General features: G+C 42.6%; 1 protein-coding gene across 1 annotated transcript; it reads left to right on the top strand.

Annotated features, from left to right (window-relative positions):
• The first annotated feature begins 8,993 nt into the window (after positions 1-8,993).
• On the top strand, positions 8,994-18,186 carry EMC10 (ER membrane protein complex subunit 10). Its single transcript, XM_083378594.1, has 7 exons — positions 8,994-9,130; positions 12,949-13,015; positions 13,693-13,805; positions 14,412-14,516; positions 15,651-15,832; positions 16,866-16,959; positions 18,050-18,186. Exons 1-7 carry the CDS (start codon positions 9,008-9,010, stop codon positions 18,155-18,157), a joined length of 792 nt encoding a protein of 263 aa, XP_083234720.1. The 5' UTR covers positions 8,994-9,007; the 3' UTR covers positions 18,158-18,186.
• The last annotated feature ends 309 nt before the right edge of the window (positions 18,187-18,495 follow it).

Raw genomic sequence — 18,495 nt, 5'->3', positions numbered from 1 at the left:
AATGTAGCCATTGCCTAAATGCTCAAAGTGAGGTCTGTGGGGAGAGGAGGCGGGGGAGGGGAAAAATCACCAGAATTTTGAATCTGGGTTGTAAGTATCTGCCAGGTAGGTCAGTGGTAACAGTCGTAAGTTGAGGGGTCCTGTACTTCAGTATTGGCAATGGGGCTGTATCTTTCATTCCACCCAAGGACAACATCAAAGACAATGTATAGATTGGTCCTCTAGCCCCTCATTTCTGGTCCCTGCTTCTCCCAATATTCACCACCTAAGGTAGCTATCTCACTTCCCTTAAAAAAAGGGCTGGTCCTGAGAAAAGCATGTTTGCATTTAGAAATTCCTCAGTTCAATCTCTATCATCTTCTGTTTAAAAGTTAGATCTGACAACAAGTAATTGTTGGGTTCTCTCCAATTGTTGGAGAGAACAATTGTCAGCCAGTCTTGAAAAGTTTGGACTCAATTGCAACAGACAACTTTTTGTATGAATGCCACACTCTCTTGTGGATCATCTGTTGGAGGGCTGATGGTGATAGGGTTAAAACAAGCAATGAATGGGCACACAAGTTACCTTCCAGACATTTCCCATTTCTTCATTCTCGTTCTTTTTCCTCTTTAATAGCTTAGAGATAGAACTTACAAGAGACCTGAAGTCCTCTTACATAATGATTTTTAAATTAGGTTGAGGGCAACAAATTGTTCATCTAAAGCCTAGATAGACGAAGAGACTAGACTCATATATTGTGGTAACTTAAAACTTTAATTTCACAACATATAGACAGATTTGACCATGGTTTCAGCTGGGAAACTGTGGAACATCCTAGACCAAGCCAAATCCAAAAACACTAGACAAATGATGACAAATTGGCCACCAATAGATACATACAGATAAACAACATCTACATACTGTGCAAAAGAGACAATCAACAAGCCAGAAAGGGAACAAAAAGATCAAAACATCTCTTCACCAGCAATCAACTACCTGATGAGCATAGATTAATATCAACATCAGACTAACAATCAAGGTAAACAATACCCCAATCAAGGAATTGCCAAATAAGCTAACAGTAAATGGCCCAGCCAAAGAACCTCCAAGACCACTCCTAGCAACACTGACAGGGCAAGCCACCAGGATACCAATAGAGCACAAACCCCACTACTTTAACCTAGTCTACAAGACTAGCAATACCACTTAGACTTACAGTATATACCACTTCACAGTGCTTTAGAGTTGTCTCTAAGTCGTTTACAGAGTCAGCACATTGCCCCCAACAATCTGGGTCCTCATTTTACCAACCTCGGAAGGATGGAAGGCTGAGTCAGCCTTGAGCCAGTGAAACTGCTAAAGTTCTGGCAGTCGGCAGAATTAGCTTGCAATACTGCATTCTAACCACTGTGTCGCCAGGGCTCTAGGTAAAGAAAGAAAACAACCAAGCTCAGAAACCACCAAGCACCCCTAATTTTATCTTAGATTGTTGTTTGAATTTAGCCATAGCTTGTCTTCACCTAGGTCACAACAGGACTTGTTTCTTAAATTTACCTCAACGTCATGTTACAATGCAGTTTTGTCAATACAAGAAACAGAAAACAATAACCTGAATGCAGAGCCTAGGGAAAAAGATTGAATACTTAGCAACCTCTCAATTAAGTAATTAATTCCATTTACTAGGGGAAGAAAAATTGAATTTTACTTAACAAAATAAACCTCTTTTTCAGTCGTATTTGAGAAGCAATGACAGTAAAACAAAGCAAAAAAAAAAAGATTAAATGAAGCAATTCCCTACGTGTTGATTTTTTGTGAGTTCTCCTCTTGCAAAAAGGGAACAGAAAAAACATCCTTAATTGATTGTATGAATTGCAAATCTTGGAAAAGCAGAATCATAAATAAATAAATAAATCATCACAACTTGAATATTTCTTATATCAAGTTAAAAATTTGGATTCTTGCTAAACTGAAAATGGAGACTGTTATGTATTGGGCTTGTGGTGTTACACCACGTGCGTTGCTGGAGAGGCTAACGGCTCTCCAGCAACCCAGAAAAGCTGTTTCCAGTCCTGCAATTGGTCAGCCCCAGGCGGCTGCCGCCTAGGGGCTAGTCTACCATAGTTTCCGGCGTATAAGATGACTTTTTAACCCATGAAAATCTTCTCAAAAGTCAGGGGTCGTCTTATATGCCGGGTGCTGAAACTTTAAGGAGAGGGCTGGCTGGAAAACCTGGAGCGGATCTTCCATTTAGTCTGCGCAGGGAAAGCGGGACCAATTTGAGAAGAAGTTGCAGTCTGCGATTTTTTTACAGGCTGGGGTCTGGGCGTCTTTCCTTCTAAAGTTGAAGAGCAGCTGTAGTCTATCCCAACTTGAAAGGCAGGTGGGGAATGCCCAGCCAGAGCAGCTGTTTAGCTCTAAGGACACATTTGACTCAGGAACTGGGAGGGCTGGCTGGAAAACCTGGAGCGGATCTCCCATTTGATCTTTTTTTTTTAATCCCATTTATATCCCACCCTTCTCCGAAGACTCAGGGTGGCTTACAATTTAAAGCACAAATCAATGTGCTTAGCAATAGCCTTCATTCTATGTATATGCCTGCTTATTAGAGCTTTCACACACCCCCCCCACAAGCAGCATTATTACAAAGTCAGCTTATTGCTCCCAACAATCTGGGTCCTCATTTTACCTACCTCAGAAGGATGGAAGGCTGAGTCAACCTTGAGCCTGGTGGGATGTGAACCTGCACTAATTGCAGGCAGCTGGTGTTACTTAAGGCTCTGCGCAGGGAAAGCTTTAGAGTGAATTAGGAAAAGTGAAAAAGTGAATTAGGAAAATAGGAAATGGTTGCTGGAATTGGGTATGTGTAGTTTAACGAAGAGAAGGTTGAGGGGTGACATGATAGCAGTGATCCAATATCTCAGGGGCTGCCACAAAGAAGAGGGAGCCAAGCTATTCTCCAAAGCACCTGAAAGCAGGACAAGAAGCAATGGATGGAAACTAGTCAAGGAGAGAAGCAACCTAGAACTAAGGAGAAACTTCCTGACAGTTAGAACAATTAACCAGTGGAACAACCTGCCTCCAGAAGTGGTGAATGCTCCAACACTGGAAGTTTTTAAGAAGAGACTGGACAGCCATTTGTCTGAAATGGTATAGGGTTTCCTGCCTTAGCAGGGGGTTGGAATAGATGACCTCCAAGGTCCCTTCCAAATTATGATGATGATGATGATGATGATGATGTTTAATCCACTTGCACTTCAGTACAGTTCCAGCAAGAATAAAAGCATGAGTTATTCTGTACTCAGCCTCATGTCATCATTTCTGCTACCAAGAGCCCACGACTTAACAGTGGCGACGAGGATGGGATCCTGCTTCACCAATCAAGGGCTGAAGTCAATGAGGGTCGGCAGTACACGCCAGAGGGAAGAGGCAGCCCCTCTCTAGGCCGGCTAGTAAGCCATACTAGCGGCCACGTGCACAAAGGACGCATTCCCTGAGCCTAGAAGCAGGATCCAAAAAATGCAGGAATCTGAAGGAAGATGCTGATGGTCGGCAAATTAAGAGAGTTTGATGTGAAGCATCCGGAAGAATGGCCGTCTTACCTTTCACAAGTAGAGAAGTACCTGAGAGCAAATCAAATTGTGGAGGAAGGCCTGAAGGCTGCCACGTTGCTTTGCATATGCGGCCCAGCAACTTTCGACCTAGCAGAGAACCTTTTTGCGCTGATGCCCATCAAAGCAGTCTCATATGCAGACCTTAAGAAGAAGCTAACCGGGCACTTCCAGCCCAAGATGTCGGAGAAGGTGTGGTAATTCAAGTTCGACCAAAGAGTGCAGCTACCCGGGGAGACAGCTTTGGAGTTTATTGCGGGCCTAAGGCAGACCACACGCCTTTGCAAGTTCTCAAACTTAGAAGAACGACTAAGAGACTGGCTCATCTGTGGCCTTCGGGACAGAACCCTTCAGCAGAGACTGTTTGCTAGACCCAATTTAACATTTTCTGAGGCACAAGATGAGGTGATGGCCGCCGAAGCCACTGGGGGCGCAGTGCAGACAGTTCAGCCCACCAAATCTTCAAAAGTCAAAGAATCGGCCCATCTTGAGGTCGCCAAATGCACTGGAGAATCGTCAGAAGAACCACCCAAAATCAACAAACTCCAAAGGCAACCCAACGCGCAACACCGCAACAGCCACCAGCGAGAGAATGATTACAAGGCAGTTCTCTTACCGAGATGTAAAGGGTGTGGAGGCAACCACATTCGCGCCAACTGCAGATTTCGTTTGGCCACGTGTAGAGCTTGTGGGAGAACCAGCCACATCGTGGTGATTTGCACAGCCCATCAGAGAGACCGGCCAACCAAACACCAGTCAGAGGAACCAACTAGGAGAGGTACTGGGGCCCAGGGTCCAGTTAGTGTGGGATTCTTCAGAAGCCGGAGAAGCGTTTGCTGCACCAGGGCTCAACACCCCCTCAAGCCTAAACTTAAGCTCTTAGTAGAGCTACACGGAGTTCCATGTAAGATGAACTCCGGTTCTTCAGTCTCAATCATTTTGCAAGACACATTTGACTTCATGTGTAGGCGCAATAAAAATTGGGCTAAACTAAGACCCTCAGATATTATTTTAACGGATTTTCAGAACACTCACGTCAAGGTTAAGGGTGAAGCCACATTACTGGTAAAATTTAAAGGGTTTTGGGGGCACCTGGGTGTAATAGTAGTAGGGGGCCAAAGAACGAGTCTTATTGGACTTGATTGGTTTGATGCCTTAGGTATTCAGATTACTGGCATAAACTGGACACAAACTGCAGACCTCATGTCAGTGTGCGAAGAATACGTGGATGTTTTTGATTCAACCCTAGGGACATATACTGGCCCGCCAATTTCTTTTAAGTTAGATCCTAACGTTATTCCAATTAGGGTTAAATTAGGGTCCCCTTTGCCTTAAAGCACAAAATTGATTCTGAAATTGATAAGCTTGTAGAACAGGGCATGTTGCAGCCTGTTGATGGGGGGGAGTGGGAAACTCCTATTGTCAACCCACTGAAGTCCAATGGGGAAGTTCGCATTTGCACAGATTATAAATGCACATTAAATAAGGCCCTCAAACAACACGCTTACCCGGTTCCTGTAGTCAACCATATTTTAGCCTCTTTGCAAGGGGGAACCATTTTTGCTAAACCTGATTTAGCACAGGCCTATCAGCAATTGCTGGTTGAGGAGGCCACTGCCATGGCTCAAACGATCGTGACTCACAGAGGGGCATTCAAAGTCAAACGCTTACAGTTTGGAGTCAGTGTTGCACCGGGTATTTTCCAAGGGATTATGGAACGTACACTTAAGGGTATCCAGGGCGTCTGCCCTTATTTTGATGATGTTCTTATTGCTGGGGAATCCCCAGAAGTATTGGCCAGGAGGCTCAGGGCTGTTTTGCAGAGGGTTCGCGAAGCAGGCCTCAAATTAAAGAAAAATAAGTGTAGTATTGGGGTCTCATCGACAGAATTCTTGGGGTTCCGCATTGATGCTAAAGGTATTCACCCTGCTGATTCAAAAGTGAAGGCCATTAAAATGGCTCCTAGGCCAAAATCAAAAGGAGAGCTGCAAGCATTCTTGGGTCTCCTAAACTTTTATCACACATTCCTACCTCATAAGGCCGCAATAGCAGAGCCCCTCCACAGGCTGCTTGACAAAAAAGCCCCTTGGAAATGGATAAATTTACACGAAAAAGTTTCCAGGATTTGAAAGCTCTTCTATCAGAAAAATCCACTGTAACTCATTACATAGAGTCTAAACCTGTATGTCTTGCATGTGATGCATCTCCCTATGGGGTGGGGGCAGTTTTAAGCCACATAGAAAAAAATGGAACACAGGTTCCTATAGCATTTTACTCTAGGACATTGTCCTCTGCTGAGTGCAACTATGCTCAGATTGACAAAGAGGCCCGAGGCATCGTTGCTGGAATAAAAAAATTCCATGACTATTTATATGGCAGGGATTTCACTGTCTACACTGACCACAAACCTCTGTTTGGACTGTTCAAAACAGACAAACAAACCCCCCACATACTATCTCCAAGAATGTTGAGATGGCCTATTTTTTTGTCTGCATACAATTTTAAGTTAATTCATAAACCAGGAAAGGAAATGGGCCATGTTGATGGCCTCAGCAGACTACCACTGCCACTAATGGATCCAGATTTAGCTCCTGCTGCTAGAATACTGTCCATACAGGACATACCTGAGTTTCCCCTCCATGCAGGTGACATTGCTGCTGAAACTGCCACAGATAAAATACTTAGAAGAGTGTTGTCATGGGTATACACGGGCTGGTTGGAAAAAAGTCCAGGCTCTGAATTTCAAAGTTATTTTGTCTGCACATAAAGGCTGCATTTTATGGGGGAACAGAGTCATAATTCCCACTTCCCTAAGGGACAGGGTCTTACACTCCTTACATGAAGGCCACCCAGGCATTGTGAGAATGAAAGCTTTAGCTAGGAGCTACCTTTGATGGCCTGGCCTTGATAAGGCTATCGAGGATCAAGTCCATGGTTGTTATACATGCCAGCAATCTAGGCCTGAAATGACTCAGGCCCCAGTTCATAGGTGGGAGGAAATGCACACTCCTTGGTCTAGGATTCACATAGACTATGCTGGTCCTTTTAAGGGGCAACTTTTTCTGATAGTAGTGGATAGCCACTCCAAATGGCTGGAAGTAATTCCAGTTCCAGGTGCTGAAAAAACTCTTTGCAACACATGGGTTGCCTGATGTTTTGTTTTCTGATAATGGGACCCAATTCACTGCTGCTGAATTTCAGGCTATTCTTAGCACTAACCTCATCAGACATGCAACATCTGCACCGTTTCATCTATCTTCTAAAGGACAAAACGAACGCATGGTGAGGACAACAAAGGAGGCACTCAGGTGCATTGTCACAGGTGACTGGCATCACAGATTGGCAGATTTTTTACTCTGCTAGCATTTTACACCCTGCACTGCTACAGGTAAAAGTCCTGCTGAACTACGTTAGGGGAGAACTGAACAGGTTGCATCCAGATAGAGTGGCAACAAAAGCCTCTAGACCAAAACCCACGAGGGGGCTACACATGGGTGATTGGGTTTGGGCCAGGCACTATGGTCACAGGAATTTATGGGTTCCTGGTCAAATAACCAAGGAATCTGGACCCCTATCTTATGAAGTGGGGTTGGAGGGAGGGCAACTGGTCAGAAGACACATCAACCAACTCAGGAAAAGGTTTCCAGAATGGTCACTAAGTGAGGACTGCGGCATAAGTCCCTCCCATGGTCCTCAAACTTGCAGCCAAGACAGCCCATACTGGAACCACATTTTCCCTTCTCAGCAGAGGTGGAATCTGAGGATGAACTGGGAAGCACGGAAGTGCAACATGGAACCCCTGACCAAGCAAGCCAGCTGAACTTCAGCAACCGCTGAACATACTGACTCTGGGGTGGGCCAACCTGGTGAGGCCAGCCAGAGCGTTTTGATTCCCCTTGACACTGGAGCATAAAGGGACATAGGTTTACACAGCCCGCTGGGTAAGTTGGTAGACCTCAAAGTGATGGGAACTCCAAGACGTTCCTCAAGGCCACACAAGCCTCCTGCGTATCTCATGGATTACATTGTTAAATAAAGATTGTATTGTGTTGTGAAACTTGTACTACTAACTACAGAAACTTCTGCATTGTGAAACTGCCTTTACTGCAATGTAAGCCTGTTCATGAGACATTGTTTAATCTCATTGTAGCTCTTACTGCATTGGTAAGCTTGTTCAGACATTGTTAATGTCATTGTAGCCACAGTGAATTTGTGATTTAATATTTATTATTATTATTATTATTATTATTTTATTATCACTATAGTGTTGGGAGTTGATTAATAAGTCTTGGCAGCTGTAAGACTATTCCAGGCTGTCATAGTCTGATCTAAAAGGGGAGGGGTGTTATGTATTGGGCTTGTGGTTGCTGGAGAGACTAATGCCTTTCCAGCAACCCAGACAAGCTGTCTCCGGTCCTGCAATTGGTTAGCCCAGGCGGCAAGACTGGGTTCAACCCTATTGGTTGCCGCCTAGGGGCTACTCTATATATTGTGGCTGGTTGTGGCCCAAGCCTTCAGTACAGTTCCAGCAAGAATAAAAGCATGAGTTATTCTGTACTCAGCCTCGTGTCATCATTCCTGCTGCCAAGAGCCCACAACTTAACAGAGACTTTCAGCCAATCTTCAATATTTTGCATAACCAGACTCGAGTTTTGTGATGATATATTAAACCAAAGAGCAGCTGCCACCATTGCTTGGGAAGAAAAGTGGGATAGGGAACTGTTGTTTTTTCTGTCACAAACACACAGGATTGCAAACAGTACAATATTTATTTTAATGATTATTCTATTTACTAAGTAAGGGAGCACAGCAGGAGACCCTAGTATAGCTAGAGAAAAATGAGGATAGAAAAGAAGAGATAATTCGCTTCCTCCCCATCTTTTGATACAACTGATGCTCTACTTGGGGGCATCCAATATATTCCACTACTTTTTGCAGCAGTTGTGGCATCTATTATGTTAAGGATGTTAGGTCATACAAATCCTTCCCTTTTTTTGACTTATGTCTAGAAAATTGCAGGTTGTTATTTCATCCTTTCATCGCCGTCAAAAATAGAGGAGACAATGGTCAACCGTTCTGCAAGAGATTAAAGGATGAGGAGCAAGCAAATTCATTAGGAACCATTAGGAACCACTGAGCTCGATGGGACTGATTTTCCGAAGAGTGTGCAATTTCTTCACCATCACTCGAGTCGGCTCCCTATGTCATCGGCCCCCATCCCTTTCCAGCTCTCGCAGCTGCAAGACAAGCCACCGCCACGCGCGGCGCGAAAGGAAACTGAGTACTTAAGAAAGGCGATAAGCCGCAAGACGCCGGTGATTGGCTTTCTTTCGGCCCCTGAAAGCTGTACTTCGGTCCCAGAGTGCTTTGCGGTTGCGCTGCCTGTTTTTTTTAGATCACGTGATCCGTGGAGGGAGCTATGGCGGCTGCTGAACGACCGCTCTGTGTCTATCTCCTGTATGTCCTCACCCTCTTCCTTTCCCCCACGCCGCAGGTTCTTGTCAGGGCCTCTGCAGCCTGTCGGGGAGAAGCCGTTGTCAAGGTAAGCCTCGCTATAATATGGGTGAGTGCGAAGCTGCCTTTGCTTGTGGAAAGACAAGCTCCTTAATATCCAAGACGTAAACTGAGCTAGACCGGACCAAACGCCAAAGTAGTGCAGAGGTGTGTTTTCATAGATGCCTAAGGAATTGTAAAAAAATATATAAATCTTCATTGGAGTTCTACTTCTGAGTCTGGATGCTTCATTTAGCCACAATTAATGGTTGCAGATAGTTTTCCCCTCCACCAGCACTATTTCAGCTGGTGGCTCGCTTTGGATCTTGTGGCAGTGAGTCCCATAGTTTAACTATCCACTGAGTGATGCCTGTCTTGAATCTCCTAACATGCAACTTCATTAAATGGATTGGGGTCTGGAGTTATGAGAGGTGAAAAATGTATATATGTTCTTCGTGAATCGTTATTTGTGGCTGTATTTTCTTTTAATAGATGCAGCTTCATGATCTCTTCCATTAATATTCATAAGCTGAATAATAACTTTAGGACTAAATCACAATGCATCAAGTATACTGTATTCTGATTTAGGGAAGGAAGCAGCTTAGCAATTGTGTAAAAGATAATGAAAGAGGTTTGAACCTAAGTGCCATCTTGGCATAAAATATTGAACATGCTTATTCATTGAATGTAAAATGGCTTCTTTTTGGGGAGCTCAAGATGGATTACATGGGAATCTCCTTCATTTTATCCCTACAACAACCATCCTGTGAGGCCAGGTTGAACTGAGAGAATGACTAGCGCCAAAACATCATAACTATGAATGGATTGAATCCTAAGTCCCTATGATCTTTCTCAAACATTTTAATTATTAAGCTTCACTGGGATTTAGAAGTTGATGGATAACTGCCTTATTCTAAATTATCACTGATATGGTATATGCAGCTCAGCACTGGAAAATCTGAAAGACCAGGCTAGGGATAGAGTATCACAGAGCAGTGATCCCCAACCTTTTTTTGGCACCAGAGACCAGTTTCATGGAAGACAATTTTTCCACGGGCTAGAGAGCAAGGGAAATAGTTTTGGTTTTGCTCACTCACCTACTACTCACCTCCAATTGTGTGGCCCGGTTCCTAATTGGCCACGGCAGGTAAGGACTGGGAGTTGGGGACCCATTTTAGAAAATATGTATGTGGTTGCTAGGAATAAAAAATAATTTGATGGCACATAATATCTAGCTCAGAGTTATATTCACTAATCTGAAACAACTCTCCAGGATTTCCAGCAGAATTTGTCAGTTAATTCACCAGTTGAATTGGAAACTTCCTTAACTGCTTGAAAAACTATGTGTCTCCTACAAATGCATTATTTCCTTACCTTCTTGCAACAGTCTCACAGGTTTAGATAACAGGAGCTTCCCAAAATATTGGAAGATATTTTATGTAAAAATTCAGTCAAAAGAACATGTGGTGAATTTGAGTTATTTCTAATTTTGCCCATCTAAGTTATCTTATATGATTATATAGGTTTTGATTATGAAAGCTTGTTCCATAAAACAAATCAATAGACTGGAATGCATCATATTTTTGTTGGTCACATTTCGATGCTGTAAATCTGTGGTCTCTCTTCACAGGTGGTCCAATGCAATCATTCAAAATGTTTTAAATTATGGGCAGAAAAGTTGCTATTATGTGGCATGTAACATTGGTACACATAAGGCAGAATTTGGGGCACTGTAAAGCTTGAAACAAATTACAGTGAGGGGGGGAAGTATTTGATCCCCTGCTGATTTTGTATATTTGCCCACTGACAAGGAAATGATCAGTCTATAATTGTAATGACAGGTTCATTTTAACAGTGAGACAGAATAACAACAAAAAAATCCAGAAAAATGCATTTCAAAAAAGTTATAAATTGATTTGCATTTTAATGAGTGAAATAAGTATTTCATCCCCTATCAATCAGTAAGATTTCTGGCTCCCAGGTGTCTTTTATACAGGTAGTAAGCTGAGATTAGGAGCACTCTCTTAAAGGGAGTGCTTCTAATCTCAGCTTGTTACCTGTATAAAAGACACCTGTCCACAGAAGCAATCAATCAGATTCCAATCTCTCCACTATGGCCAAGACCAAAGAGCTTTCCAAGGATGTCAGGGATAAGATTGTAGACCTACACAAGGCTGGACTGGGCTACAAGATTCGCCAAGCAAATCACCTTGATGAGAAGGTGTCAACAGTTGTGTGCGATTATTTGCAAATGGAAGAAACACAAAATAGTGGTCAATCTCCCTCAGTCTGGGGCTCCATGCAAGATCTCACCTCGTGCAGTTTCACTGATCTTGAGAACGGTGAGGAATAAGCCTAGAACTACATGGGAGGATCTTGTCAATGCTCTCAAGGTAGCTGGGACCATAGTCACCAAGAAAACAATTGGTAACACACTACACCCTGAAGGACTGAAATCCTGCAGCGCCCGCAAGGTTTCCCTGCTCAAGAAAGCACATGTACAGGCCTGCCTGAAATTTGCCAGTGAACATCTGAGTGATTCAGAGAACTGGGTGAAAGTGTTGTGGTCAGATGAGACCAAAATTGAGCTGTTTGGCATCAACTCAACTAGCCGTGTTTGGAGGAGGAGGAATGCTGCCTGGGACCCTAAGAACACCTTCCCCACTGTCAAACATGGAGGTGGAAACATTATGCTTTGGGGGTGTTTTTCTGCTAAGGAGACAGGACAACTTCATGCATCAAAGGGATGATAGACGGGGCCATGTACCATCAAATCTTGGATGAAAAGCTCCTTCCCTCAGCCAGGGCATTGAAAATGGGTCGTGGATGGGTATTCTAGCATGACAATGACCCCAAACACACAGCCAAGGCAACAAAGGAGTGGCTCAAGAAGAAGCACATTACGGCAGCAAGTCTTTTAGTAGGGCAATATTGGAAGAAGGAAGAACTGCCGACTATAGAAGAATGGACTTTAAAAGTTTCCAACCTGGCGGAAATGGCAAAGATCTCAGCGTATTTGAAAGACCATTCGCAACAGAGATATATTGTGGAGTGGAAAAAATGGATTGATTATATTCAGAATAAATATGGGACTAAAAAGTTTCACTTAGCATTTGAATAAGTACTGATGTGATATTTATATGGCTTGTAGTTATTTTATAAGAGTTAACGTGCGATAGATTTAATAGTTTATTGTTGTTTGCATATGGTAGACTAGGATTGTTTGTATTTTTATACCTTGTATTTAGCTCTGGGAAGTCAGGGAGGGGGGAGAGGGAGGGAGGTGTTGGGGAGGGTTGGGAAGAGGGGAGGGGGTTGGGAGGGGTTTTGTTTTGTTGTGGTAAAAATAAAATGTACTGTAAAACTTTTCAATAAAAAAAGAAGAAGCACATTAATTTTCTGGAGTGGCCTAGCCAGTCTCCAGACCTTAATCCCGTAGGAAATCTATGGAGGGAGCTGAAGGTTAAATGTCAGCCTCAAAACCTTAATGGACTTGGAGAGGATCTGCAAACTCGAGGGGACAAAATGTCTCCTGACATGTATGAAAATTTGATGGCCGACTACAAGAAATGTCTGACCTCTGTGATTGCCAGCGAGCTTTTTGCCACCAAGTACTAAGTCATGTTTTGCAAAGGGGTCAAATATTTATTTCACTCATTAAAATGCAAATCAATTCATAACTTTCTTGAAATGTGTTTTTCTGGATTTTGTTGTTGTTATTCTCTCACTGTTAAACCTACCATTACAATTATAGACTGATCATTTTTTTTGTCAGTGGGCAAACATACAAAATCAGCAGGGGATCAAATATTTTTTCCCTTATTGTGTAGGAACTTTACAATATTCATGATCTACTGTTGCTTTCAGTCTAGTGAAGCCCGAGATTCTGAAACTTGTGGATTGAATCTGCAGCTGGAACATTCGTTTGAGTTGGGTGAGTGTATATAGTGAGCATGGCAGACTTGAATTGGACAATTTGTCTAGATTAAGCAGCATTAATTAGGCCCATTTCATAGTCAGGTTAGTTTCCACTTTACATAGGACTTTTGTGCATACAAATACATTAAGACATTGTTCTGTTGGGAACCTTGGGACAGTAGAATTTTCCATTGCAAATATGCAGAGGTAGACAGTCTTCAAATAGTAAGCTCCTCTCATAGGTCTGGTTTACTACCTTCTGAACTGAAGGTTGTAATTTTTAACCTATATCGGGAAGGATTAAGTCAGATGCTAAAATCCTGTGAAACTTGGAAAATAGATCCTGGGTTTTCCTTCTTAGAATGGCTTTAAGATGCAAAATAGATCCCTTAAAAATCTACAGACTCGTGCAAGTTCATGTCGAAGTTTAACCTTGTGTGTGACTATTGATAGGCAGCAAAAAAAACCACCCATCTTTGGGGCAGGGTGGGGCCCAAGGGATGCTCACTTCTGTCCTTATTGTATTAATACATTCTGCATGTGCTAAACAGGAAAAGAATTGCATTGGTAGCAGTCTAAAAACGGGGGAGGACTTTGGAGAAGCACTGGCTCCTGTATGTTGTAAGTGGCTAAAGGTCATTTATCTAACAGGAGTAAGACTCTGGGACTAACATGTGTTTCTTTCTCCTGAAGATGACAGCATTCATTTCAAAAAACGGGGTACACTCCTGTGGAATGTGGGCCCTGAACCTACTCTCTCACTGAGCCAGAAGCAGTTAACTGAAGAAGAGCGCAACAAACTTAGGGTGAGTGGGGAAGGCCAAGGAGAGCAGTTTTGCTTTGCTTTTTAGGGAGAAACAAATTGGAACAGGGGCACTTGGGAAGAGAAAAGTAGCTTCTTTCTGAAGGGAAGAAACAAGTTTATTTGATATACCTGGAGTGGAATGTAGGGATCCTGTGTTTGATTGCTTTCCTGCATGGAAGTCTAAGGGGCCTTAGGCAGATAGGGGAAAAGCTGGTGACTAGGAAAATCGAATGTAAGATTAGGAGTTTACAAACTTTATGAGTGCTAGGTATAAAAATAGTTTTAAAAAACTTAAATTCCAGAAATCTTGTCACTGATTTTGTAAGAGACTTCCCCTGCTTTTAAAGAATATATATAGTACCATGCATCCCATTCAGGATGCTTGAATGTTTTCTATTGTAATTAGTCTCTGAACCCTACAATTTTGGCAACCTGTGAAATTTTTAAAATTAAGATGAATTGGTTCTCTGAAGAATGGAAGCAAAAAATAAACACTACAAAAACAATGTATTTTGAGATCATCAGATGTAATTTTTCTCTCCTTCAAATAAGGTGGAGTAGTGAGTTTCTCCTTTAAGTTACTGTATCCTCTTTTTTTCAAACTCAGGAGATAGCTTCTGTGGGTGGACTGTACCGCTTGAGAATCCCACGACAGCCTCTGGGGAGCATTGAAGAGAGTTCTGTTGAATATGTCACCACTTTCGTTAGAGCTGTAAGTGTCTTCACTGCTCTGGAATTCTTGTACCGTATAGGACACCTGCCTATAGAAAGTGCTCCATCATAGAATGTGATAAGCCCTAAATACGCTGTTCTAAGTATTCTGGACTCATCTTAAACGTTCCTTTGCAACATGTTATAGCAATGTCTTACTGAGACAGTTGCACATCACTAGCGTGAAGGCAGCTAAAAAAATTTGACTCCTACACATACCTGTGGGCCGATCTTGCCTCTTTAGAGAAATATCCAGATGTAACATCTCCAAAAGTAGGAAGAAGGAAACTGCTTTTTCTTCCTTGGTTTGTTGAGGGGTAAGTGAAGCAACATGGTATTAGGTTCATGAAGTTGATTTTTTTTCTGCCTTAAATAGTCTCTTGTGTCACATCTTGTACTAATCAGGAGATCTTCCTAATCCTGAGGCTCTTCTGAGATTATTAAGGGAAGAGATAATAGAGTAACCCCCTCCCAATTGACTTTAGCTTAATTTCTGAGGATACATTGGCAAAATCATGCAGCTTTATTTGGTGACTATGCAGAAATAGTATGCCATTGCTTTCTGAGATTTTTTTTTTCTTCCCAGTACCTAGAGATCTCTCTTCTTAATAATACAAAATAGATCTTTTTTTTGCCAGCTAAGATAAAACTATGTGCTGATTGATAGGAAGCCAGTATTATGCAGGTTTGCACAAATGAGGTTTAGGAGATTTATCAGCTTTGCTTAAAGGAATATCAAGATATAAATATAAAAATAAGCTTCATATCCTTATTTTGAAATATCTCTCTCTATCTGGTCCAACACTGGTGCCTCCTGAGAGGGAAAGTAGCACTGCAAAATCTCAGGGTTCTGATATTGAACTGTTTTCTTGAAAGGCTGCTGTCTGGGATGCTTTTTGCTGGAGATGTCATGTGCTGTTACTGAACCACAGGCTGAGGTGGAAGGTGGGAAGGCCCTGTTGAAGAGTCATCCCTGAAGTGATTGTGGCCCCGCTCATCCTCTATCCCAGTAACTTCCTTGCTACTTCAGAGGACCGAGATTTTGCACTAGCATGCACACCGGCTTATGTAAACCAAGTTAGAAATGCTAAGACAGGCAGAGAGACAGTATTGATGTATCTTCCTTTCCTTGCAGTGCTCATTGGTCGAGTCTCATCTGTCAGATAGGCTGACAGTGCACACTGACATCGCTGGCAACATAATTGGCCTCTCTGCTGTCACTGTGCCTAGCTCTTGCCACGGAGCTGAAGTGGAAGATGTGGATCTGGAACTCTTCAATACCACCATTCTACTCCAGCAGCCCATACCAGCAGCTGTGTTAGTATTTTTTCACTAATCAGATGAGAATGCAGTGCTTCTGCTGACGTGTGGAACTCACTGCTGCAAGATACGTTAGCGACAGCTAGTTTAAAGTGAGATTGGGCAAATGTATAAAACATAATTGTATTGTGGCTTTTAATCATGAATGGAACCACCAGGGATTTTGGAAGGGAGATAGGCTACTAAATAGCTTTTATTTGGGACAACGTATCATCTGGATTTTCCAAAGGGTCATGATTGCTCATTGGGGACATAGGACTTGGTTTCCTGCATTTGATTCCATATACACTTTTGAGAATTTAAAAGATGGAGAAAGGTCAGATAATCTGGGTACCTTATATAAGGAATCTAAAGTTAGATTATGGAAGGTTTTTTTTTTTTTGGAAGCAGAGAGGATTCCTCAATTGGAATATTAAGGAAAGCGACCAGATTTCTTTATCAAAATGGGGTGAAGGAGATTGGCTAAAAGGCAGGGGGTCTCATCTGGATGGATTGGCAGAAGGATTTCTAGGTAATTTATTTGCAGAGAAGGCTGAATCTAGAGACCTGTCTCTGGTTGTAAATGCAAATTGGAAAACACATTTTGTTGAAGTCAGTTGAACTTGTTTATTTCTATACAGGTTTAGGGTTGCACTGACCGTTAGGGATATTTGCCAGTCTGTCTTTTTTGAAGAGTGGGTGGAAATTTTGAGAGCAGGTAGAAGACAGGGCAGAATCATTTATCCAGTTAGGGGAAGGAAGGGAGCAGAGTTTCAAACATATTCCAAAACAAGTGAATTCCAGTGAATTTCAGATTATCTTAGTTTGGAAGCAAAGTATTATTTCATTGACTAGTTCCAATGAAAGAAACAGCAGAATCCTTGGTGTGTGGTGGTTCGTGCTTTTCCACATGGGAAAGACTGTTGAAATACACTCCCGTTTACTTTTTTAGTACCCATCTGGGCTTCTGCAGCCCTCTTGAGTACTGAGGGATGCTTTCTAGTTTTGTTACTAATATCTTTTTTCTTTTTCTTTCCCTTTCTGCTGCCAGCCCTGAAACAGCAGCATTTATTGAACGCTTGGAACAAGAGCAGGCTCAGAAAGCCAAAAATCCACAGGAGCAGAAGTCTTTCTTTGCCAAATACGTAAGTGTTGCATTTAGGGGAACGGGGGAGGGATGGTAGAAAGAGCAGGTTCCGTTCTTTTTTTTTCCACCCTTGTAGCGCAATGTTCTTAGTTCCTCAGCCTGCCTGCTGTCTTGTTTCTGGATCTAGCCAGGCAACTGTTGCTGAGAAGTGACTTGCTTCCTGCTCTGATACTTCTTATCCCCAATCCCTGCAGTGGCATTTAATTCTGGGTGGAGCAGTGCTTCTCCCAGTGACCATCTATGCAACATTCCCTAAGAGGTCCAGACGACGTCCCTGAGCAAAAGTAATCCTGCACCTGGCTGAACTCACTTCTCTCTTTGCTTGGTTCCATTTACCTCCCTATGTCACCTTGGAGAACAAAAAGGCTGCTCTTCTTTTGGAGCCAGTTTTTAATATTTGGGGAGGGGAGTGTGTGTGTGTGTGTGTGTGTGTGTGTGTGTGTGTATAAGATGGCGGCAGCCTCACCCAGGTGCTACCTTTGTGTTCACTGGTCCAGAGGGTAGCATTTATTATCATTTTTCTCTCTCCTTTGATCAGTGCGTTCTGAGAATAACCCTAACCCCCAAAAAACTGTGTTGCTCAATAGCTGGCTTTCTTGAAGTTACCTTAGCGATTACTTGCTCTGTGATAGTTTGGACTTGACCTCCTCTGGTGGTAATTGGCTGAGAACATTCAAAGTAAGCCAGGGTGCCTTTCAGGGCATGCTTATGATCAGTTTGCTACTCTCTGGATCTTTTTATTTCCTGATAACAATAGAATTTACACAGCCCTTTTTGGTGGCAGGGCCTTTCTCCTTTGTAGTAGACACAGGCGTTTCTTCCTCATTGGCTGCACACCGATAAAACCCAGCTGTAAATCTGGTGGAGGGTTTCTTGTGTTTCGGATTTGAAGGAGGAGGGACGGATGAGAGCAAAAATAGGAACTGGTACCAGGCTGGAAAAGGGCCACTAAGGGGGAAGATTGGGGTTTATGGGGAAGCCGTGATCACTTCCAAGATGTAAAAGAATGAGATGGGTTATTACACGTAATGAAACCGTATGTTTTTAATATTTAACATAACATGTATATATTTCTTTCTCTCCTACAGTGGATGTACATTATTCCTATCGTGCTTTTCCTTATGATGTCTGGAGCTCCTGACGCAGGGGGGCAAGGAGGGGGCAATGGAGGCAGTGCCGGGGGAGGGGGACGATGAAGGAATCAATAAGGCAAATAAATGTTGGGAGAAAATAACAGAGCTCTCTTTGATTTGTGAAAGCAAGGCTAGTTTTCGGTTATAGAATGGAAGAGCTGCTAATATTTTTATGTTTACATGGGAGGGGATACGTGGATCTCATTTTAAATCCAGGGTAGTTTCCTTCCTAAATGATTACAGTAAGTTGTAAATTATCTCTATTCATTCCAAAAGGTATATTTCTGTTTTCAGGATAGGAAATTATATACAGCCCCATAATCAAATCCTTTGTAGGAACACTCCGATTTTTTTTTTAAAAGTCTTACTTCTTCCCCAGACATGAAGACTTAAAAATTTTC

The sequence above is a fragment of the Vipera ursinii genome (assembly GCF_947247035.1).
Source record: "Vipera ursinii genome assembly, chromosome: Z".
Classification (NCBI taxonomy): Eukaryota; Metazoa; Chordata; class Lepidosauria; order Squamata; family Viperidae; genus Vipera; species Vipera ursinii.
The sequence above is the reverse complement of the archived record's forward strand: the minus strand, read 5'-3'. Positions and strand labels throughout refer to the sequence as shown.